Consider the following 26,034-nt stretch of genomic DNA (forward strand, 5'->3'; position numbering starts at 1 on the left):
ACTAGTCCCAGTCCTGTGTGAGCACAAAGCACTGTTCTAATCCTCTCAGATGGTTCATTCCCTGGCTTCAGGGAGCTTTCAACATGCATGCACCAGTCTTATAATGAATACTCAGGGAACTGTCCACAGATCTCTGGATTTCTCTGAAAGGCTTCCTCTTTTTGCTATTCTATTCTGCAAACTCTATCCACCTTGGACTCAAGTCCATCTCCTCAACTTTGGGAGTCTACAGGGTTTTCCTCCCTATAGTACAGTCTAGAAACTCTTTTAAACTGGAGTAATCATTGGGTTCATCCTATTTGTTTTCCATTCATTGCCTGTCCTTCATTGCCTAAAACCTATTTTTAGGTATTTTTGCCTTTTGCTTTTGTTGTTATTTCAAGGAGAAGGTAAACCCAGTCGCTGTTATTCAACTTCATTAAAAGTAGAAGTCCAGTATGGCTGCTTTTAAGGTTTGTCTGTTTGTTTTTTGTAATGTTCTAAAATACCTTGGCTTTAAGTTTCTTGTTTAAAATTTCCTGAGATTCCTGAAATAATAAGCATCTTTCAACATTTCTTGAAATTTCTCCAAGAGATAACAATTCTTCTAAACTACCACTTTGTCTCCATTCTAGTAAGTCTTCTGAAGCTCTAATTAAATCAAATTCATAGGCTGGGCCCTGGCCATTGTGTTTCAGTGGTTAGAGCATCAGCCCGTGCACCAAAGGGTTGAGTTTGATTCCCAGTCAAGGGTACGTACCTGGGTTGCAGGTTCAATCCCCAGTGTGGGAGGCAACCAATCAATGTGTCTCTCTCACATCAATGTTTGTTTCTCTCCCCCAGTCCTTTCCATTCTCTCTAAAAAATCAATGAAAAAAATATCCTCGGGTGAGGATTAACAACAACAAAAAAATAAAAAATCAGAGGTTGGTAAAATCTGAATGGTTTCTTTTCCTTCTAAGTTCCTGATTTTCTTCAAAGAAATTTTTTTTTTAAAGAAAAACATATTGAGCACCTAATATGTGTCAGATACTGTCCTAAGCATGCAGAAACAAAAATAAATAAGAAACTAAACCTGTCTCCTGAATATTAAATACTGAAATCTAGAAGAGAAGGCAAACATGTTAGGTTTTCTGATCGAGTGCTATGGGAGCAGAGAAGGAATACCTAACACACACTTGTTGGGAGGGTCAGGTGATAAGAGTATTTTGGAGAGAGGATATATAAGTAGAGACTTAGAGATAAGTTATATATTATAACTTTGAAGAGAAAAAACTAAATAGCTAGAATACTAATTTTAAAAAGAAAAAAACACTCTGCTCATATCTATGTCTATGAAATGTTCTAATAAAAATAACTGAAGAATTAAAAATTCTCAAAGTCTCAAGTTTATAAGGCCCTGCATGGACTTTCCTACTTCATCTCACATCATTTTCCTCCTTGCTTTGTTTGCTCCACTCATACTAGACTCTTTCAGTTCCTCATATGCCATGTCCTTTCCTGACTTAAGAGACCTTTATTCACGCTTTTTTGTGTAAAATGCTCTCAGCTTACCCCTCAGCACCACTCACCTTTTTGCCTTCTAAACTATTTCAAGGTTCAACTCAAATGTTCACTTTCTCAGAAAAACTGTCCCTGTTCTAGACTAAGTAAAATAACCTTGTATACTTCTTTAGCACTACATTTCACCCTTTCATAATATTCATGATACTTAAATCCTTATTCATTGGATGCCTTCACCAATACTTTAGAAACTCTGAGGGCAGGAACCACGACTATCTTATTCATCACTGCCTAGACATAAGCAAATTAGAACTTAATAAATACTGGTTGGACTAATTATACCTGACAGTTTTAAACTTAGGAATCAACATAGTTTAAGTGAGCAAACTGGTCTCTGAGAAGGTTCCCCTCCTGGCTACCTAAGATAAGGAGGACAATCACAGCTTTCTACAATGTCACTTCAATTACTAATAAATAACTGGATGAATACCGCATTTTCACTTTCATAAATAAAAAGTATCTGATATAGTTTTACCAATCAAAAATAAATAAAACATTTTATAATAAGAACTTACCAAAATGTTTTTCTTATGTCGTTTCTCCTTTATATGTTTATGAGCTCCCTGGATATTTTCAATGTGAATTAAGCAAAGTTTGCATAGATACCGACAATTGGTATATTCTGGTGAGCGCTGAAAAGTTAAAAAATGCAATTTTCAGAAAACAGAGAAATAAATTTTTTACTATATATGTGAATGACACAATTATGTAAATATAAGACAAAAATAAGCATTGAAGGAATAAGTTTTTAATAAACAAATCAGTACTTATATAACCAAGATTGTTCTTTTCAAAATAGTCATCATAGGAGTTCATATACTAATTTCAAACAATTTCATGAATATGCTAAATGTTTGATATTTATCTAATATAGTCTTTAGAATCCAATGTAAAATAAGAAAGGCAGTCTCATTACTAATTCTTATTCCAATGCTGCCCCCAAAATTGGTTTCAAACTTTCAGTCTTTTTGATTATTATTAAAAAATGGAATCCACCCTCAAATAAGGTATTCAAAAGAATGAATTGAAAATATGGGAGACAATTCCAAAAGCTGAGTTCCAAAAACACTCCAATCAATCACAATCTCATGAGAATAAATGGATAACCTCTTGAGGTTATTACTCTGAAGGAAACAATTCTGACACATGAAAAGTATCAGTCAGAGTACTTTAGTCATACTTCACATATATATTCTTGAAATAATAAAAAACTTCATAATTCCAAAGTGCTTACTATGTGGCAGGTACCCTGCTAGATGCTTCACAATGTCACATTTTAATCCCCCCAATAATCCAATTAGATTGGCATTATCTTCATTTTATAGATGTGAAAACAAAAGCTCGAAGAACTTGCAACTTTCACAAGAATACAACATTAAGTGGGAGATGCTGAATTTAACTTCATGTATGACAAATCCAAAGCCAACTCTCTACCCATAAGATTACACAATAAAATATTACCAATTAAATACATGCTGAATTTTAAAACATCGTTTCTAGTGTCTTACACTGAAATTGCAGCAATGCACTGCAACTCCTGACAAAAAAATTCTCTCACTTCAGAATATTACATATATGATTTCCTTTCAATGGAAACCTGCCCCAAATATAGCAAGTCCTGCCACAGATAAAAATAAACATAGCTATCACACATTCAATATCTACTAACTTTTCAACAACTCTGTGAGCATTCCCCATTTTACTGCCAAAACAACTAAATCTCAAGGATTAAATAATTGCCCAAGGCAACAAGAAAATTCAGCACAATATAATCATTCCAATTCTTCAGTAAAAAAAATTCTTTCAAATCTGTCCTTACTGGAGAATGAATTAAGCCCTCAGAGAGACTTCTACCTCTTAAGTTTTCTACGACTACTACTTTTTAATTCACCAACTATTTTTTTTAGCTCATACTACGTATCAAACATTTTTCTAGGAGCTGGGTATAATTATGTAAATGAAATAAACAAAAATGTCTATCCTCATGAATTTACATGCAGGGAATGTGTAGGGAAACAGGTAATAAACAAACAAATGTACAAATAAATAAATAGGAATATGGGAAGGGGTGTTAATCGCTTTTTAAAAATAGGGTGACTGCCCAGCCGGGTGTGGCTCAGCGGTTGAGCATCGACCTAGGATCCAGGCGATCGGGGTTTGATTCCTGGTCAGGGCACATGCCCGGGTTTCGGGCTGCAGCCGATCAATGACTCTGTTATCATTGACATTTCTATCTCTCTCTCTCCCTCTTCTTTCCTCTCTCTGAAATCAATAAAGATATATTTATAAATAAATAAATAAATAAATAAATAGCGATCACTTAAGACCTTATTGATAAATTGACTTAAAGAAAGTGAAGGATTAAGCTGTGTGGATATTTGGAAAGAGACATTCCAAATAGGAAAATATGAATGCTAAACCCTGGAGTAAGAACCTGCCTAATATGTCTGAAAGACTGCAAAAAAGCTAGCATGACTGAACAGAAAGGTAATGGAAGCCAGATCACAAGGCCCCTTATAAGGACTCTGGCTTTTATTCTAAGTTTAAGGGGAAGGCACTAAGGTTTCTCAGCAGAGAATTACACGATCTAATCAATATTTTAAAGGAATCACTTCCCTTCTATATTAAGAATAGAAGAAGGAAGAGCTTATTGCTGTTATGGACATACTGCAATAATACAGAAGAGAGATTATGTTGGCTTGGTCCAAGGTTTAAGAGTGGTAGAAGTGTTACATTTAGGATTTAAAAGCATAAACAGAGAATACCTAAATCCATGAATCTTGATGAGGTCACTAAGGGAGTAATGCGATCACTCATCATATGAATTTTTCAATTGTAAAATGTTAGCAGACAAGGACATATTTGGATTCCTTTAGTAAGAAAAACTTAATAGAAACTGAATGGGGAGTCAGCAGGCCTGGGATGACATCTCAATAACCTTGAATAAAACTCTAACACTGGAGCCTGTTTCTATATAGGTCCTTAAAATAAAATAATAAAAATTGCCCTATGGGGCAAAATAATTCAATTCCTGGTATGCTTACTACATACCAGGCACTGTGTCAAGAACTTTACTTACATTATCTTATTTAATCCTCATAAGAGGAGGTGTCATTATTTTCACCAACTCTATTACGATGAAACTGAGGTTTAAAGAGATTAAATAACTTATCCAATGGTGTTCAATCAATAAATGACAAGCTAGATAGACCCAGCGACTCCAAAAACCCATACACTTAACCACTATGCAAACTACCTCTAATTACTGACCAATTATGTGCAATGTACTGTCATGAAGCTTCTAGTTTCACAGAAGAGACAAATGAAAATTGCTTAAAAACTCCTTTATTATAGTTATATTTTATTTAACTATTAAACAAACTAACTAATAAACCGTCCTAAAGTTTCTGCAGATCAACTAAAATACAATTGCTGGGCATGGAGATTCTATGTACTTCCTAGTCAATATTTAACACTTGCTATAGGGAATTTTACCCTTCTAATCTAATTGTTTGGATTTATTCCTTCTTGGGTACAGGTTAAAAATCACATCTTTTACTTCTCAATTAGATAATCCCTGGATATACTGTGAACAAAAGGACCTGATGAAATAAAAATTAAGTTTGTAAGAATATGCAATGAGTGTCTAAAGTTGGCTAAGAAAAATGTTAAGAATATACTGTATTGAAAACAAAAGGTGCCCGGCTGGGAGTGGCTCAGCGGTTGAGCATCGACCTAGGATACAGGAGATCGGGGTTCGATTCCCGGTCAGGGCACATGCCCAGGTCGCGGGCTTGATCAATGACTCTCTCATCATTGATGTTTCTAGCTCTCTCCCTCTCCTTTCCTCTCTCTGAAATCAACAAAGATATATTTTAAAAAATAAATAAATAAAAAAGAAAACAAAAGGTTTTCGGGCTTGAGAAACTAAGAGCAGTCAGAAAAAAAAAGGAATTATAGATATCTCTGCTGGTATTGGCACAATGGTTTTACATCACTGCTGTTTAAATTCAACAACAAATAAAATGTTTCCATGCTCCTAAGCTTTTCTTTCACCCTACGCCATTCTTCCTTATGACATCAAATATCCATTCCACCTCAATTTCTTCCTTCTCCCAAGAACTGATCTTCTCCACTTCATATCCTATGTATCTTCCCATCTAGTCCCCTGCTTATTTTTCTTGAAGACATATTTTTCACATTTCCTTTACATATCCCATATAATTTACCTACACCACCCTTGCCCAATCCATCTGGCCAATTCCTAGTCACTCCTTCTGACTCAGTTCAAATGTTACCTCCTTATAAAGCATTCCCCAATTTGATGCCTCTAAATTCTAACTCAAGTTAGTCATTCCTTTGTCCAAGATCCCATTTTCAAACAATACTTTTATTATTACTATTATTTTGGTTTATTTACATGTCTTTCTCTAATTAGTAAGAGCAGTATCACGTTTTTAAAAATGTCACGCATACCCCATTTCAACTTTTTATCACCATATCATAGCACATGAAAGGCACTCAATGTTTATCTTGACAATGCAGAGCCAGAACAGCTACTAATTCTAGGCTTAGGAAAGAGAAAGTGAAAGGCAGAACTAAGTAAAAAAACAAATTGCAAAAAAGAATTCTAACTAGGATCTTGTGAGACTAGCTGCACAACTCAAACTCTCTCCTTAATATTCCTTTCTATTTTCATAGGGTGACTACTCTGTCATAAGTTCTAGTAATAACTCAGGATTGCCTTGTTCAATTTAGCATGACCTCATTTTTCTAAACTACACAAAATCAGACCATTTCTTTCTTTCATTAGTTATCAAGAATGATGACCTATTTCCTTGTAGGCATACTCACAAATACCCCAAGCACCTATTTGTGAACAGATTAATTTACTATTCATTCCTTCAATACCTAGCAGTATTTTTATTAAGGCTAGGAATGTGTATTTCTAGGTTAAGAAATTAATTAGTACTCAGGAACAAGATACCAATGGCTAGAACAGTTCCTAATACATAAATGTTCCGTAAATATGGGGGGAGGGGGGAGGAGAAGTAAAGCAAGAGGAAATGGAGGAAGTCTAGAACATCACGTAGTATTTTCTAATTCATTTCTGTCCCTCCAAATGAACTGTTAACTTCGAATGGACAGAAACTGTGTCATTTTCACCAATAAATTCCCAATGCCTCGCTCATTACCTAGAACATAACAGGTGCTCAGTATCTATTTGATGAGTAAGTAAATCAAGGGTCAGCAAACTTCTTTCACAAAGAGACAAAGTAATATTTTGGTAAATTTTATGCTTTGGTAAAAAGTAGGTATTTTTTGCTTTGCGGGCCATATATTCCTTGTAGTAACTACTAAACTCAACTCTGCCATGGTAGCACAAAAGCAGCCATAGACAATACGTACACAAATGGGCATGGTTGTGTTACAAAAAAACTTTTTTACAAAAACAAGGGGCTAGGTGTATTTTAACACAATTTAAAAAAAGAAGACACAAAATACAAAAATAAGAGGGTAGGCCACAGTTTGTCAACCTATGGAATGAATAAATGAAGTCAGACTCACAGATGTAAGGATTTGCTAAACAAAGGGAGGGAAGGGAGAGAAGGAGAAAAAGTAGAAAGGAAAGAGGGAAGTGAGGAAAGATGAGTGCTACTTCTGCCTTAGGAATAGAAGAAAAATAAAAAGCTGTACTTGGGAAAGAAAAGTTATGAGAAACACATTTTCCTCCAAATAACTAAAACAACATAGTATACTTTTTCAAGTCGAAAGATGTGATCTCTTTCTAAGCGTTCTTCTGCTTGTTTCAAGCCTAGCCTCTGCTCAGGTGTCAATGTAGATTCATCTATCACAGTGGCATTTTCTAAATAGTCCATCTCTGAAGAAGTTTCTTTATTAGAGTCATCATTCTTCATTTTACCTAGAAAAGGAAGCAATCACTTAGTTATCATCAGTACTGGTCAACTGAAAAAAATTTAATGAAAAACAGACATTCAATTTATACACACACAGAAAAAAATATTCTTTCCTTAATTGTACAAGTTGGCACACCTATGTAAAATGTATGTAAGAGATATACATGGTATCAAAATTCACAAAGAGCCCGGCCAGGTGTGGTTCAGCAGTTGAGCGTCAACCTAGGATCCAGGCAATTGGAGTTCGATTCCCGGTCAGGGCACATGCCAGAGTTGCAGGCTAGGCAGGAGATCAATGACTCTCTCATCATTGATGTTTCTATCTCTCTCTCTCCCTCTCCTTTCCTCTCTCTGAAATCAATAAAGATATATTTTTTTTAAAAATTCACAAAGAAAAATCTACTTTATGGGTCATATGCCTATCTTGTTCTTCCAACCTACCTATCAATAGAGACAAATATGACTAAGACTTACTATACAAAGCTAACATAACACAACTATTTTGTGGAATCTCTGAAGTAAATATAATAAAAAGCTCTTTTAAGTCCCAAAGATTAGTCATTGAACTAGTCACTTTAGTAACTTTATCACTATACACTAGTAGCTAAAAGAACATGCATACTCCAGACCACAAACCCACACCAGGTTCCTCCTTCTTTGCTTTCACTAAACCCATGAATATCTCTACCACATCAATATTTTTTATTAGTCTCCTAACTAGATTGTAATCTCTTTAAGGCATAGATTATGCGCTTTCATCTTTGCATTTCCAGCACCTAGCAATATGTATGTACCTGGCATACAGTAGGTTCCACCACAAGTGATTTTTTAAAAATACTAATTGCATCATGTTATTTTCTTGCTTAAAATAGATAAAACTCTCTATCATATTACAGGCAGTTCTTACTCTTATTAAGGCAGTAAACAAAATACAACAATTCCAAGTTATAATGGTGTTATAAAGGAACAAAAGCATGTAACTGAGAGGGAGAACAACTTTAAATATGAGTCAGGGAAAGTGTCTTTGAAATGTTAAGCTAAGACCTCAAGAAAGAGAGCTATGCTATTTATATCTCTAACCTTATATCCTGCCCTAACACTTTTTACTTCATTCATACCACATGTGCTAGAATGGGTCACTGCTACTTCAAGTCTCAATACCTTTACATATGCTGTCCACTCTACCATCAAGGCCCTCTCCACTTCAACTAGTAATGTTTACCTGTCATGCAAAATTCAACTGGTCACCTGTTTCAAAAGACAGTTGATATTCTTTATATTCTATAATAGCACCCTCTGTTATTTCACATTTGCATAATAATGTAATTTATATTCATTTATCTATCTCCTACACTAGATGAGATGAACTCCTTTATGCCAATGACTGGGTCTTATTTAACTTTGTATCTTCATATTTTAATACAATACCTAGACCAGAGATGACACTTAAAGTATGTTGAATAAATTAATTTGGATGTATCTAAAAGCACTTCTAAAAGTAAATACTTATAGATAATCAACGTATCTCTCCACTCTGTCCTCAAATGCCAACTACATGCCATCTATATCAAAAACTCTAATGGTCAATTCTACCTTTTAATAGCACTAATTTTCTGAACAAAGAAATAGTGTGCCTCTAGAGGTAATGTGTCTACAACAAAAGCAGAGAATAGGAAGGCAAACTCTAGCTTCAAACATTACAAGTGTTACTAGGTTAGCCAAATGTTTCTTAAATTATTGTCCAGGGAACTCTAGCCGGGAAGCTCAGTTGGTTACAGCATAGTCCCAATACACCAAGGTTGCAGGTTCCATCCCCAGTTAGGGCACATACAAGAATCAAACAATGAATGCATAAATAAGTAGAACAACAAATCAATGTTTCTCTCTCTTTCAAAAAAATTCAATCAATAAAAAAATTGTCAGGAACAATGATGAACCATAAGCAATTTGCAACTGTGTCCTAATATTTGGACAACTAATTTAGTCTTTTAGTAATAATTTTATGATGGAAATGTAAAAGAAAAGGTGAAATACAAGTCTTATTTCAACATTTCATGAAAAAGGATAGCAGCAAGGTGATAATACTCTAACCTTCTCTATATGTACAACTTGCCCTGCATGCCAATAATTTAAGAAACACTTAGCTAACCTAGTGACACTTCTAATGTTTGAATCCTTCTTGTAACATCTTTTTTTTAAATTTATTTTAATTTCTCTTTATTTGTAATATCTTTATGAAAGTTTTGCCTTTCTATTCTCTGCTTTTGTGATAGGAGACACATCACCTCCAGAGGCAAATCAGCAAATACTGTATAATTATCACTTCTACCAATAGAAAGAATTAGAGAACGCTATCTTTAAAAGTAAAAAAGAAATTATTTAATTTCCTGAAATCAACATCCAAATTAAGTAACACCAGGCAGAACTTCCCAAACTTTGTTTCACAGAACACTAGTTCCTTAAGGTATTAATACTCTCACAAAACAAGAGCTGAAACAGGTATTCAAACAAAAACCTGCACATGAATGTTCATAGCAACACTATTTAATCAAAGGTGGAAATGACCCAAATGTCCATCACTAAATAAATGAAAATGTGACATATCTATACAATGGAATTATTCAGCTGTCTTAGTTTAGGCTGCCTTAACAAAATACCACAGACTGGGTGGCTCAAACAACAGAAATTTGTTTTCTCACAGTTCTGGAGGCAGGAAGGTCAAGATCAAGGTGTTAGCAGGGTTAACATTTGATGACAGCTCTCCTTGGATTGTAGACAGCCACCTCACATGGCTTTTTCTTGGTGTACACACTGAGAAAGACCTTCCTCTTCCTCTTCTTATAAGGCCTCCAATCCTATCAGCCTAGGATCCCACTTTTATGACCTCATTTACTCCTAACTACCTTCTAAAAGTGCGTATCACCAAATACAATCACACTAGAAGTTAAGGCCTCAACAAAGGAATTTTGAGGGGACACATTGCAGTTTACAGCATCAGCATTAAAAAGGAAAGTAGTACTGACATATACTTCATGAATGACCTTACATGGTGTTTAATGAAGCCAGACACACAAAAAACATATTATATGATTCCATTTCTATGAAATATCTAGAATAGGGAAATACATAGAAACAGAAAGCCGATTAGTGGTTGAGGATAGAGAAAGGGGGAAATGGGTTTCCCTTTGGGGTTATGAAAAAGTTCTGCAGTTAGATAGTGGTGATGGTTGTACAACACTGTAAATGTACTTAATTACACTGAACTGTACCTTTAAAACAGTTAAAATGGTAAATCGTATATGTATTATACCACTCAAAAAAAGTTAAACATAGAGTTACCATATGACTCAGCAATTTGACTCCAACATATATATCAAGGAGAAATGAAAACATACATCCACATAAAAACTATTAAAGGTTCATAGCAGCATTATTCATAATAGCCAAAAGATGGAGACAAATCAAGTATCTATCAACTGATGAAAGGATAAACAAAATGTAATGTAGCCATACAATGGAATATTATTCATCAATTAAAAAGGTATGACAGATATATTAATATATGTATGCTACAACATGGATGAATCTTGAAAACATTATGCTAAATAAAAAAGCCAGACACAAAAGGCCATATGCTGTATGATTCTATTTATATAAAATAGGCAAATCTAGAGAGAGATAAAGTAGATTAGAGGTTGACATTGGCTAGGAGAAAGGGATAATGAGTAGCTGCTAATGAATATGGAGTTTCTTTTGGGGGTAATGAAAATGTTCAGGAATTAGTTTTATCTACACAACCTTGTGAATATATTAAAAACCACTAAATTGTATATTTTAAATGGCAAGTTTTACGGCATGTGAATTGTATCTCAACAAACCTATTATATAAAAAGGTAAATTAAAAAATTAAAAATATGGCCCTAGCCAGTTTTGTTCAGTGGTTAGAGCATCGGCCCGCAGACTCAAGGGTCTTGGGATCGTTTCAGGTCAAGGGCACGTACCTCGGGTTACAGGCTTGATCCCCAGCCCTGAGCCAGGAGGTAACCACTCAATGTCTCTCTCCCCTACTCTCTCTGAAAAGCAATGGAAAAAATATCCTCAGGTGAGGATCTAAAAAAAATTAAAAATATGATAGATGGTGATAAGGACTATGAAGAAAAATTAAATAGGTAAAAGGAATAAGGAATATCAAAGGTAGAGGTGAGGGTTATACATTTTAGATAAGTGACCCAGCAAAAGTCTTACTGAAAAGGTGAAGGAGGTTGAGAGATATATATGGATATTTGCAGGAAGAGTGTTCCAGGCAGAGGAAAAGGCAAATGTGAAGGCCATTAAGTGGTCATTTGCCTTCACATCTGAGGAACTGAAAGGAAATTATGCAGTTGGAGCAGAGAGAGAGAATGGGTAAGAAACAGATGAATGAGGGCAGAAAAATGGGGGAGTGTCACAAATCATGTAGGGTCCTATAAGTCACTGCAAGGACACTAGCTTATTCTGTTGTACAGAAAACCACTGAAACATTTTGAACAGTAGTAACATGATCTGAATAATTTTAACAGGATCATTCTGGCTGCTATGTTGAAAACACAATGAAGGGTGGTGTAAGTGAAAGTAGGGAGATGAGTTTGGTTATGCTGCTCAAAAGCATGATCCTCACCAGCAGCTTTAACTTCACTATAGAGCTTATTAGAAATCTAGTATCTCAGGCCCCACTGTAGACTTTCTAAATAAAAAAAATCTCTGGAAATGGAGGCCAAGAATCTGCATTTTAATGAGTCCCAGGTGATTGATATGCATATTAATGTTTGAGAAGCCCAGATCTAGAATATTCCCCCCTCAAATATTCACCAGGTTCACTCTCTCACCTCTTTCCTTAGCGTATTTGCTCTAATGTCACCATCTTGGTGACAATTCAAATTTGAACCACCACCAGACAGAGTAACATCATTCCCTATAACCTTTCCTATTTTATTTTTCTCATAAAATTTATCACCATCTAACTTATTATATACTTTTGTTATTTACTCTGTTTGTTGTTTGTCCCCTCCCACTTAGAATATTAATTCCATAAGAGCAGTTTAGTCTGTTTTGTTCACTGCCATAGTCCTAGCGACTAGATCAGTACCTGGAACACAGCAGACACCCACAAAGAATATTTATTGAATGAATAAATGGCTAAAGAAACAATGGTGGAAGTGCTAGGTGGGAGCTAAAGTTAGGTCTAGTGAAGATCAATCCACTAATCTCAGGTGGGCCTGAGAGTAATCAAATTTCTATAAAGCCTATTAAGTCCAAATAGACAATGATCCAGATATAAAGATTTTATTTTATTTACAAAGGGGTAATCTAATGAGAAATAATTCAAATATTATTAATCTGAATTTTTTCATATCATAAAAAAGTACTAAACAATTATATATGAATATGACTTTAAGGCAGATATTATACATATTAAAGATAATTCTTTAAAACATGAGAAGCACTTATTTATGAAAAATGATTGCTATGCAGTACTGTAAATCATTCTTATTAATTTGCTAAACCAAGTCTCCCAAAAGGACCGACCTCTACTTGGTCTACTAGCTTCCTTAAGCTAGTTCAACTTTTCTCCATGTTAACAAATAACAAAATTACATTTAATTGGAGAAATAATAAAGGATACTCATTACTACTGCATGCCTGTATCAGGCATTACAAGAAACACTCTACTGGATTACTTCACTTAACCTTCATAACATAGGTAGCAACATCTCTACTTTTTAAAAAATGAGGAAACTGAGAAATGTTTTAAAATATAAGCAACTTATGCAAGATTACAAAGTTATTAAGTGGGGAAGATGGGATTCAAAACCTATGCAATTTTACTCAGAACCAATACTCTTAGATATCGCTCTGTCACCTCATTTATTTTAAAAATATAATCTTTAAACCAGATTTTTCACTAATTCAAGTGATGAAACCCTCATAAGTGATTTTATGCACCAGTTATTTGCCAACTTCATTTCACGTACTATCATGTTTAAATCTGCCATATCTAAACTCTAACAGTACTACTGTTTATTTGATACTGTCTTTAAATTACTTTTTTTGTCCTTATCCTAAGCCTTATCTATAAAATTATAATAGTTATTTTTTCTTATACACCTAAAGATACCACTACAATTTCTATAAATGGTCTGTCAATATACCATAATCTGTATACCACCATAAAAAAAAAGCAGCTATTTCTGAACTCTTTACCAGTGTTTCTCAAAGTGTGGTAAATAATGATTTAGAAGTAGCATTTCCTTTTTTGTCTATACATCAAGGAAAGGCTTTATTCTTCTACCACAGAAACATTAAGAAAAAAGACTGCCAAAGAAAAATCATTAAACAAAATCAGAATTAAAATACTCAAAAGACAAGGATAATATTTATAAACAATTCAAGCTCAAATCAAAATCCAAGGAAATGAATTTTACAACGATAACTCTCAAGTAAACTGCAGCAGTGTTCTAACCAATCTCTGCTTCCAGTCTTGTTCCTGTCAAAGAATTTGCTGCACTGTAGCCAAATATACATACATATTTGTTCACTGCCATATTCCTAGCAACTAGATCAGTACCTGGCACAGATATATATATCTGATCACGGCACTACCTTGCTTAAAACTAGTCAGTGGCTTCTCAAAACACTCATAATAAAGTCCAAACCCTTTATAATGTCCTAAAAGACCCTTTATTCTCCAATTCCTGTGTACTTTTCAGCTGCATCTTTTGCCACTTTCCCCCTCAAATCCCTGTTCTAGTCACATTGCAGTCTCATATTTATACCATGCATTTTTTCAATCCAAAGTCTAAATCTCTCAATTAAATCATGTGTGTTCTCAACTTTTGACACAACTAAATTACCACTTTATTTGTATCATCCCCATCTAACTAGAAGCTTTCTTGAGGTTTGGGGCGGGGGGGGAAGGGGGGAGTTGTGGTGTGTGTTTTTTTGGTTTTCCACTGTACATACATGCTTGACATATAATACAAACTCAATACATACATGTTTGGTGAATGAATGAGCAATATATTACCAGGACCATTTAAAAGGAGTATGGGGGGGGGGGGGCGCGGGAGGCAGGAAAGGAGGAGGGAAGAGGAAGAGGAGGGGAGGAAACATACTGACTACACTGACTACAGGAGCCACTAAATTTATATTTGCACTGGCTTTTTACCTACCATAATAAATGTAGTTCTTTTTTAGCTTAAAGAGCCATATTATTTCCTTCTGAATTATAAAGTGGTTAAAATCAAAATGGGAGTAATAAAGAATGTTTAGGAAAATCTCTCCAAAAAAGTGACTTGTGGAATAATCTAATTTGTACTTACTCAAATCATCCGATATGTCTTCAATTCCTGAAGCACTATCATCAGAATCACCAGTATTATCCGTAGATATCTGTTGCTTCTGAGAAAGTGGTGAGTTTTCCGGAGCAGATTTTTCTCCCTCTACATCAATATTTACTTTGTCCAAAGAAGTAAAGGAACTTGGAATTTTTTTTCCAGTCTGCTGTAATTCTGCCTGTCTCGTGTTTTCTTTCAACAGTAAACTGGGTGCCTTCTCTGCTTCTGCCAGTGAACTGGGAACCTTTTCTGATTTCATCTGAGAACTAGGTGCTTTTTCTTTCTTCTGTGAACTAAGTGCCTTCTCTGCTATTGCTGCCTGTGAACTGGGTGCCTTTTCTGTTTTCACTGGTGAATTAGGTGACTTTGGCAATTTTTCTGTTTTTGCCTGTAAACTGGATGCCTTTTCTACTTTTACCTGTGAAACAGGTACCTTTTCTATTCTCACAGGTGAGTTAGGTGACTTTCTTGCTTTGCAATGACTTTGATCTCGAAGGACTAACCCCAAATCTTTAGGGCCTGGCACATTGGCAGCATTTACTTTACATGATTTAACTTCAGTTTTTTCTATACAAATATCATTTTGCTTATTTTTTTTACTACTATTCCTATTTGGAGAGCTGGTCCCAATTTCTTTTATGGATTTATCATTTCTGGCTTTCAAAGTTTGATTAGTTGTAACTTTAACTGTTTTGCTTTCTTCAGAAGGCGTCCAAGCATTCTTCTTTGGTTCATGATTTTCACTTTTAGAGGTCTTAGACTCTTCCATTATTCGAAAACCTGCTTCTTTCCAATTGTGATATTGTAAAATAGCAGATCTCCAGTAGTTTGAATTGCTTCAAATCCAGTTTAGGCAAGCAACCAACCTATTGAATTAAAAACAAACAAACAAAAAACCCCAAAACCTGTTATTTAAAATGCAAGTCATTTTTTAAAAATTGGTGAGACAATAAAAAATAAACTTTTAAAATTTGTTCTCAAAACTAAAAAATAATTTTAAAATGTTTAAACTCTGAAAACTATATGAGAAAGGATTAAAGCCTACTTAGTAAAATAATAGCTAAATGCTCATAAAGGAGGTTCTAATGTAATTACAGCAATATGTCATCAAAAAAGGGAATTTTAGAAGTAAAATGTTTTATATTACTTAAGAATTTCAACTAAAAGGAAAATAACTGTGTGTACTACAATTAATATAAAAGGAAATGGGACAAAGAAAACATAATATGCAACAGAGGAAATCAGCTTATAAAGCCTAAGTGGTAAGATCTTGTCCACATGACTTTCCTACCGAACACTACATATTTATACTACTAACCTTCAAACTTGACTCTCTAAACATGGGGATATAATTCAACGTATTTTCTCTACCTCTTAAATATAAAGGACTTTAAAATTCTTCTATGATTAAAAAAAAATTTAAAAACCAATAGAAACCCAGAGTTATAAAGTGATACTACAATTTTGTATGATATTATGATGGATATGTGTCAGTGTACATTGTCAAAATGCACAGAATATATTCCAATAAGAGTGAAACCCAATGTAAACTATGGACTTTGGGTGGTAATGATGTGTCAGTGTAGGTTCCTGGCTAACAAATGTACCACTCTGCTGCAGGAACGCTGACAGTGGGGAAGCTATACTGTGGTAGGAAAGGAAGCATATGGGTACTCTGTTCAATTTTGCTGTGAAACTAAAACTGCTCTAAAAAAACGTTTAAAAAAATATGATAGTAAGAACACTAATATAAGAACTCATTTTGTTCTGAAATATAATAGGAACAGTTTTGCATTTACCAGAGAGCACAAATTATAAGCAAATTAAAATACTGCATTTTGTTAAAATATTCCAATATTAGAACTATCTTGTATATCAAATGGAAATCAGGACTTTTTGCTGTTCACTTTGCCCTGTATGACTTAAATTTAGACCTATCCCTCTAAACAAAGATTAATAATGTAAGTAAAAAATAGAGTCAGCAAAAGCAAACTGCATGTGTAGCACCTTTGGTTTTACTTGGTTAATTTATTAAATTACTTATTTGGGAGTAGAACACCTCTAATAATATAACTATACATCATACAAGCACAAAAATATTACCTAAAATAAACAGCTCAGAACACAGGTCATTTACTCTCAACTACCTGTATTTATACCAAAGCATATTTCCAAAAAAATAAAAAATAAAAAATAAACTTAACTAGTTATGTCTCCACTGAAACATCTTACTCAACTTGGACCCAGTTTTTATAATTCCTATTTGTAATACAGTCCTCTACATTCTCTGTCTTGATCTCTGTCTAGATTATTGTCTTTTTTTTAAAAAACTTATTAGTCTTTCTAAATTATTTTATAAGTAATATTTTAAGATATTATGATAATTAAAATTTAAGCCAAAACGATATTCAATTTTCACCATTAATTTCTCGTTGAACTACATTTTTCAGTAAAAAGATATAGCACTTTTATCCAATAAGTATCCTAGTTTTTGGATATTTGAATTTATTTAATTCATTCTTCTTTCATTACTTTTTAAATTTTTATTTATTGATTTTTAGAGAGGGAGGGCGGGAGGGAGGAAGAGAAAGAGAGAGAGAGAAAAGGGAGAGAGAAAGAAACACTGATTTGTTGTTCCACCCATTTATGCATTCATTAGTTAATTCTTCCGCGTTTCCTGATCAGAGATCAAACCTGCAACCTTGGTATTATCAGGAGGACACTCTAACCAACTGAGCAACCCCGGCAGGGCTCTCTTATTATTTTTGATAAGTTGTTTTACTGTCAGTTGTCAAATATTTGACTACGCCTAAATTCTTGTAGAAACTGCTGCAGGTTCCTAATTTTAAAAATAAAAATGGGTTCTATTTCTAAAAGATTAGTTTTACCTAATCTAGTAACCAAAATATTTTAAATTTTTCTCATACTATTCTACAATAAAGACTCTTTAATAATTTTATAGATGTCACTGACAAAGGCTGTAAATAATAAAGACTTGATACAGCAACACCGATCCACAATTCTGTTTAATAAATATTTGTGGACACACTAGTCCTTCACTCAATAAAAAAATTCTATACATCAAGTTTGCATATATAAATAAAAACATACAAAGATTTTAAAAATCAATATATTTAATATAAATAAATGCTAGTGAGGCATTCAAGACTCAGAAAATTGCCAGGCTTCACTTTAAGGGAATAATTTGTTTCATATAACTAAAAGTACATTTAAATTTTTAATAGGAACAATGTGTTACTAAAAAAAAAAAGACTATATTTTCTAATCTTCTCCACCTTTTCTTATAAGAGTAGCACATGTCCTATTGCCTCAAAAACAAGTGTGGTAATTTTATAGCAAAAATTGCTATTTTTGCCCTGGCCGGGTAGCTCAATTGGTTAGAGCATCATCCCAATATGCCAAGGTTGTGGGTTTGATGCACAGTCAGGGCACATACAGGAATCAACCAGTGAATGCGTATATAAGTAGAACAACAAATCAATCTCTCTCTCTCTCTCTCTCTCTCTCTCTTCTCCCCTTCCTTTCTTTCTCCCTAAAATCAATACATTTTTTAAAAAACTTCTGACTTTTATAACTGTACGGTAATAAATTTGTAAGATAATAAATCTGTAAGATAATTTGTGGCAAATGTATTACAGCATCAATAGGAAACTAACAAAATGAAAAACAATGCTATTTTTAACTTTTTCTTTTATGCTATCAACAGTACAAAAATTTCCAAAAAAGCTACAATTCCTAGAAATAAAGTTCTCTCTGAAGAGATAGGATTTTGAAAATAAGGTCCACTGCTTCCCAGTACACACTCACAGCAAAATTGGTTGAACCAAATAAAAATGTCAGACCTACTTTCTAGTTCCTAGTTATGTTTTTAGAATATAAATGAGTATTAAATGTGATTCTAACTTTAAATAACCAGTTATTATCAAGAAAATACTAGGAATTTTTAATGAATTTATAAAGTATTTGAATACGGAAAATGATAGCATTTCTAACTTCTAGTTCTAAGCATGTCTTTTATCTTCCCTGAATATTTACAATGCCTATCACAATGCTAGGTATTTAGTAGGCATTTAAGATCACCAGCAATTAACAGAATATCTACTCTGTACTTCACCCGCATGGGAGATCCATTAGCCCCATTCTCCCAATTCTAGGCAGCCCTGCCCTGCTGAGACTGGGCTCAGCAGGGAAACAATCTGGGAAAGACTGAGTTGTGTAGTTCTAGACAGGGGCCATTTTTCCCTCACACATCCAACCAGTGCAGCGTCCTCCCTTCACATGGCCAAATCTTGGCCTGTTTGGAACTGATAAACTCTGCTGGCATCACCCTGCAACTCCCTGAGACCCCATCCCACCACAAAGGTGTGCAAGCACCCAGCAGGTGGAAGTAGGTATGCCCTAGGACATTTGCTGAGTGGCCTCAGACCAAGCACTGGCACCGAGTTCAAACCTGTATCAATGCGGTAAACACCACTCACCCCTACCTCGTAACTCACTGAGAACCTACCTCATGCAACTCAAGTACCACCAGAGGCTCTTTCAATGACTGAGCCTAACAGGCAGCTGACAGGCAGAGGCAGGGGAAGGAGGATCTTAGGGTTCCTTGGGATTTTTGCTGACCTGTCCCCGGGCCTGGTGCTGGTAAAGGCTGGCCTGGGTGCACAGCCTGGTCCTCCCCATGCACACCCAGGCCCAGGAGAGGCAGCCATAAACTGTGGATCACTTTGTAGCTCCAAACAGATAGCCTAGGGCCAGTCTGACATTGGCCTGCACCAGAGTTCTTCCCAAGTGGCCCTATAACAAACACACCAGTGGCCAGATTCAGATATCAGAGCAGGATCCAATTAGCTTCACAAGCGGCATATTCAAAGGGAAATCTCAACAGGCGCCAGACCCTGCTGAGGCAAATTCCACTTCATGTGGTCAGCACCTACACTGCAACTCATACACTGAGATATGGGCCAATCCTCACAGCCCACCTGAGGGTCAACCCTACATACAAACAGGTTAACAGAAATCAAGACTCAATTAATTACAACAGGAGGGCCCATATAATAGACATTCTTGGAGCACCCAGCTAAGATGACCAAGAAGACTGCAAGACACAAGACATCTAATATATAAGGCCACCCTACCAAGACTGAAAGTCATAGTATATCTACCTAATACATAAAAACAAGCACAAAGATGCAGCCAAAATGGGGAGACAAAGAAACATGCCCCAAATGAAAGAACAAGAGAAATCTCCAGAAAAAGATCTTAATGAAATGGAAGGCAAAAAACAAAAACAAAAAAACAGATTATAAGGATGCTCAAGAAACTTAGTGAGAACTTCAACAAACAGACAGTAAGCATTAAAAAAAGACATAGAAACCATAAAGAAGCCCAGTCAGAAATTAATACAATATCTGAAATAAATAATACACTGGGAGGAATAAACAGTAGGTTTGGAAGAAGCAGAGGATCAAATCAGTGATATGGAAGACAAGGTAGCAGAAAACACCCTATAAGAGCAGCAAAAAGAAAAAAGAATTTTAAAAATGAGGATAGTTTAAGGGACCTTTAGAACAACATGAAGCATAACAATATCCACACCACATGGGTTCCAGAAGGAGAAGAGAGAAAACAAGGAATCAAGAACCTACTTGAAGAAGTTACGACTGAAAACTTATATGCCAACAAATTGTACAATCTGGAAGAAATGGATAAATTCTTAGAAACATACAATCTTTCAAAACTGAATCAGGAAGAATCAGAGAATCTGAATAAACAGATTACAACTAGTGAAATTATAGCAGTAATAAAAAAAAACCTCCCAACAAATAAAATTTTACCAAACATTCAAAGAAAAACACCTATCCTTCTCCAACTACTCAAAAAAATTCAGGAGGAGGAAAGACTCCCAAGCTCATTTTAGTATGCCAGTATTATCCTAATTCCAAAACCAGAAAAAGACACTATAAAGAAAGAAAGTTATAGGCCAATATATCCCTGATGAACATAGATGCCAAAATCCTCAACAAAATATTAGCAAACCGAATCTGGCAATACATTAAATTGATCATACCTTATGATGAAGGGGGATTTATTCCTGGGATGCAAGGTTGGTACAAAATCCACAAATCAATAAATGTGATACATCACATACACAAACTGAAGGTAAAAAAAAATCACATGATCCTATCAATAGATGCAGAAAAAGCATTTGATGAAATCCAGGACCCAGTTATGATAAAAACTCTCAGCAAACTGGTAATAGAGGAAACATAACTCAATGTAATAAAGGCCATATATGACAAACACACAGCCAACGTCACTCAATGGACAAAAACTAAAAGTATTTCCCTTAAGACTGGGAACAAGGCAGGGACATATTCTTTAACTACTGGAAGTCTTAGCCACAACAATCAGACAATAAGAAATAAAAGGCATCCAAATTGGAAAGAAAATAGTAAAGCTCTCATTATCTGCAGATAGCATGATACTGTATATAGAGAACCCTAAAGATTCCACCAAAAACTAATAGAACTGATAAATGAATTCAGTAAAGTAGCAGGATATGAAATAAATATCCAGAAATCTGTTGCATTTTTATATACCAATAATGAAATATCAGAAAGGGAAACTAAGAAAACAATACCATTTACAACTGCACCAAAAAAATAAAATACCTAAGAATATAAATTTAACCAAGAATGTAAAAGACCTGTACTCAGAAAATTCGAAGACACTGAAGAAAAAAATTGAAGAAGATACAAATAAGTGAAAGCATATACTGTGTTCATGAATAGGAAGAATTAACATCATTAAAATGTCCATACTTCCCAAAACAATCTATAGATTCAATGCAATTCCTATCAAGATACCAGTGGCGCATTTCACAGACTAGAATATTACAAAAATTTTTATGGAACCACAAAAGATGCCACAGCAATCTTGAGAAAGAAGAAAAGTTGGAAGAATCATGCTACCTGATATCAAACTAGACTACAAGGCTATAGTAATCAAAACAGCATGATACTAGCATAAAAACAGACATAGAGATCAATAAAACAGAATAGAGAGCCCAGAAATAAACCCATGCCTTTATGGTCAATTAATATTTGACAAAGGAGGCAAGAACACACAATAGGGTGGGAAAAATTATACAGGTATATGCAAAAAAATTAAACTAGACCACCTTCTAACACCATACAGAAGAATAAACTAAAAATGGATTAAAGACTTAAACCTGAGACTCAAAACCATAAAAATCCTAGAGGAATACATAGGCAGTAAAATCTTGGGCACTTCTTATAGCAATATTGTTTCTAATATATCTCCCTGGGCAAGGAAAACAAAAGAAAACATAAACAAGTAAGACTACATCAAACTAAAAAGTTTATCAACAAAATAAAAAGACAAACCACTGAATGGGAGAACATACTTGCCAATGACACATCTGATAAGGGGTTAATATCCTACATTTATAAAGAACTCATAAAACTCAATGTTAAAAAAACACAATCCAATTAAAAAATGGGCAGAGGACCTGAATAGACACTTTTCCAAAGAAGACATACAAATGACCAATAGATATATGAAAAGATGCTCAATGCCACTAAGCATCAGAGAAATGCAAATTAAAACCACAATGAGAATCACCTCATACCCATCAGAATGGCTATCATCAATAAATCAACAAACAGCCCGACTGGCGTGGCTGAGTGGTTGAGCATTGACCTATGATTCAGGATATTGTGGTTTGATTCCCAGTAAGGGCACATGCCCCAGTAGGGGGCATGAAGGAGGCAGCCGATCAATGACTCTCTCATCACTAATGTTTCTCTCTCTCTCTCTCTCTCTCCCCCTCTCCCTCTCCTTTCCTCTCTCTGAAATCAATAGAGATATTTTTTTTTTACAAAAAGACTTTTTCTTCTTTGTTCATTTGGTAAGCCTTTTGGCCATTTTATTATATATTAGGATCTTCAACAGCAATGGTCAAAGGAAGTGTAAATTATGCTTTTTACACAAGTAATTTGTTGGTTAAAACAGACTGAGACTGCCAGTTGTGTTTTGGGTTTTTTCCTAATGAGATGTAGAGATTAATCTTGAGTTTCAAATTACTGAAGCCACATTTTCCTCTTCTTCCTAATAAATAAAAAATCAAGACCTAGCTCTATATATAAGGAGTTCTGTGATGTAAGATACACTAGAGAGCTCTTGATTCTTTCAGTATCAAGCAGCTCCTGGGTATTTATTTATAATATTATACCTAATGCTTTTTGGTGGGTTTACTAAGTCCCATAAGGTGCAAAAATTGTGATACATAACTACGGTCCTACAAGGCATATGCTTCTACAACACACTCATTTTGAAATTTTACAAACTTATTACTCAGAATGGGCCACATTATGCTATAACAACAAATGCTCATCACAACCTAAAGTTGATATATCAACTCCTGCAAAATCCTCTGTGAATTTAAGTGACTGTCCAAGGCAGTCTTTTATGCACTGGCTCAGCATTCCAAATTGCTTTAATCTTGTGCTACCTCCCACTATTAGCAAAACAGGTAAAGGAATAGCACTAGTCTCCTTTGCTCCCATTTCATTTACCAAAACAAGTCACTTGGCTGCACCTAACTTCAAAACAATAAGGAACACAACCCTCAAAATGCTTCAAAATAAAGTAGTATCAATGCTTATAACATTAGTATAAGGTGAACAATGCCAGCCTTTGTCTCAATGCATATTACTATTTCCCTCCAATCCTTTTGTTCAGGGCAGATTTCATGGACATGTGATCTGTGCAGTCACACAGAGCTCCAAATTCAGAAAGACCATGTGCTTGGTTTAAAGCTCTGCTGTCACCATCTTGAAATTCTTAATAATTTTACCTTTAAATTTGTGTTTTTGGAGTGAAGTCTGACAGGACAATGTAGCATGCACGTGAACAAAGGAGATACATTCAAAATGCATGTCTGCCATTCCTTTTCACCTCATTCTCATATAAAACAGAATTCTAGCGGATCTACGGTGTATGGGAGTTCAGCAAGACTCAAAGTGAGTATAAGATAAACATGCTATAAGTAAGCAGAAGTACTTACAGCCCAAGAAGCCATATTTTCTGTTTAAATCATAAGTTGCTTCAAACACAGAAGAAAGGCAATGGTATTCTAAGAAACATGAATGACAAAAAAAACCCTATCGTATCTTTTCTTACTCATGTTACTTCCTTGGTATTAACCAACCCCTTATGCTCAAAGTGATGACACAGGAGGAAAAAAGATAGAGCAAGCCAGTTTCTTTTCCTTTTGGTTCTGCCAAAGTCAAAGGTAGAGTGTGTTGGTAAAATGTGCTAGTATAGGAAGTGAAATAAAAACAGTTGCTTAAGATTTCTGCAGTGTTTCCCCTATTCTGGTAAGAATGAAATATACTGTATATGTACAAGCTATGAAATACCAGCGATTTCACATAAGAGTTACATACTGTTACATTTGCATTTAAAACTGGCATTGCACAATATAAAGATAAACAGTAAAATTCATGCTTAATAATTTTAAATTTTTCATTGTTCTTTATTTAGCATGACATTTAAAAGTAAATTAGCCCTTGCTGGTGTGGCTCAGTTCAACAAAAGATCCCCGGTTTGATTCCCAGTCAGGGCACATGCCTAGGTTGTGGGCTCTACCCCAGTAGGGGATGTGCAGGAGGCAGATGACTGATGTTTCTCTCTCACATCAGTGTTTCTCTCTCTCTCTAAAATCAATAAAAACATGTATTTTTTAAAAAGGTAAATTAAAAAGTATGACATAAAGCTTTATGTATTTTAGTAGCTTTATGTTTTAGTAATAACTTAATGGCTTTTTTTCCTGCTTTTTAAAAAATTTAACAAAAAATATCTGTCAACATTCACATATAAGGTGCTCTGTTAAAAGCTGGGGATACAAAGATAAATAATGGACTCATGTCTAAAAGGGGAGAGAATCATGTAAACAAATAATGACAATATTATGTGACACATTCTATGGAAACCCTAAGGAAAGAGACTAAGAAAAGCCATCATGGAGATAATAATAGTTGAGCTAAGAAAGAATTTCCCACTTAGGAGAGGGAATGAGAAGGAATAGTCCTAATAGATAAGACTTGTACGTACTAAACAAAATGTATTTATAAAACTGACAAATTTTTAGGACCATAAAATAGCATGCATACTGGTGTATAAAGCAGATGAACTGGGAATGTAAAATGGTGTTGACATTTGCATACTAAGCAGAATTTAGACTTTAGGAAAGGGAAGCCATACATTTATTTATAAGAAGAAAAGTGGCACAATTTCTGTTTTAGATTAACTTCAGCAGAACAGGAAGACAGAATGGTGAAGAAAAGGACATGAGTTAGTAAAGTAAATAACAGTAATTACCAATAATCGTAAACAGCATTAGAAGGTTATTTAGGGCCTTATCACAAGCAATTTTGGTGAGATTGGGGAGAGGGAGAGGCTGTGTTAAAGTTAAATGGGTTTCTTTCTAGAAGGACCTTTCAGACTAATGAGCATGATAAATCTGTGAGAAATAATTTACAACATTTATTTGACTAATAAAGAAGCTTCTTTTGCCAAGACCACATGTGTATCAGTATACACATCTCAAAGAACTGCAAGGAGTACAAGTTTTATAACACTGTTCTATGAAACAGAAGGCCAGCACTGAGTGAGAAAAGCAGAGGGCAGTAGAGGGCTTAAGACAGAGGTAAAACAACAGCAAAAGTGAGGAGCAGGAAAGAAATCTAAAATACTGCCAAGCTGTGATAAGAACCTATCTAAACACATAAAGCACCAGTCTACTAGCTTATAAAATTTGCATATTTAAACTCATATTGGGTAGGGGGTTGAAAGAATGAATATTTCAATAGGGTAAGGAAACACAACAGTAATGGTACTGGCCAAAAAGAGATGAAATCTGAAAAACTAAAGAAATGAGAAAATGCATTTATAGATATTTAGGAGATTTTGGTCAGAAGTAGAACCATTTTTGAACCATATGAGTAGGTGTGTCAAGAAAAGTAGAGTTGAATATCACTGCAATACAAAAATTAAGAAAAAAATAAACTTCAAATGTTTTGCTTCCAATTGCCCAATATGATATGTCAAGAATTACAGCAAAATATCAGTGACCTAGAGATTCCTAGATTGCAATG

The 26,034-nt window shown here is 34.7% G+C and overlaps 1 protein-coding gene across 7 annotated transcripts in view; it reads right to left on the reverse strand.

Annotated features, from left to right (window-relative positions):
• TUT4 (terminal uridylyl transferase 4) overlaps positions 1-26,034 on the reverse strand; it is a 99,952-nt gene that overhangs the window by 63,206 nt on the left and 10,712 nt on the right. For 6 of the 7 annotated variants that reach the window (XM_081145209.1, XM_081145208.1, XM_081145207.1 and 3 more), the window contains exons 2-4: positions 14,819-15,699; positions 7,302-7,465; positions 2,058-2,174 (exon numbers count right to left, since the gene is read on the reverse strand). In XM_081145209.1, the coding sequence (XP_081001335.1) occupies positions 2,058-2,174; positions 7,302-7,465; positions 14,819-15,602 (1,065 nt within the window). In that variant the 5' untranslated portion in view covers positions 15,603-15,699. The remainder of the gene's footprint in view (positions 1-2,057; positions 2,175-7,301; positions 7,466-14,818; positions 15,700-26,034) is intronic. The other variant, XM_081145210.1, reaches the window with a different exon arrangement.

This window comes from Miniopterus schreibersii (genome assembly GCF_964146895.1).
Source record: "Miniopterus schreibersii genome assembly, chromosome: 8".
NCBI lineage: Eukaryota > Metazoa > Chordata > Mammalia > Chiroptera > Miniopteridae > Miniopterus > Miniopterus schreibersii.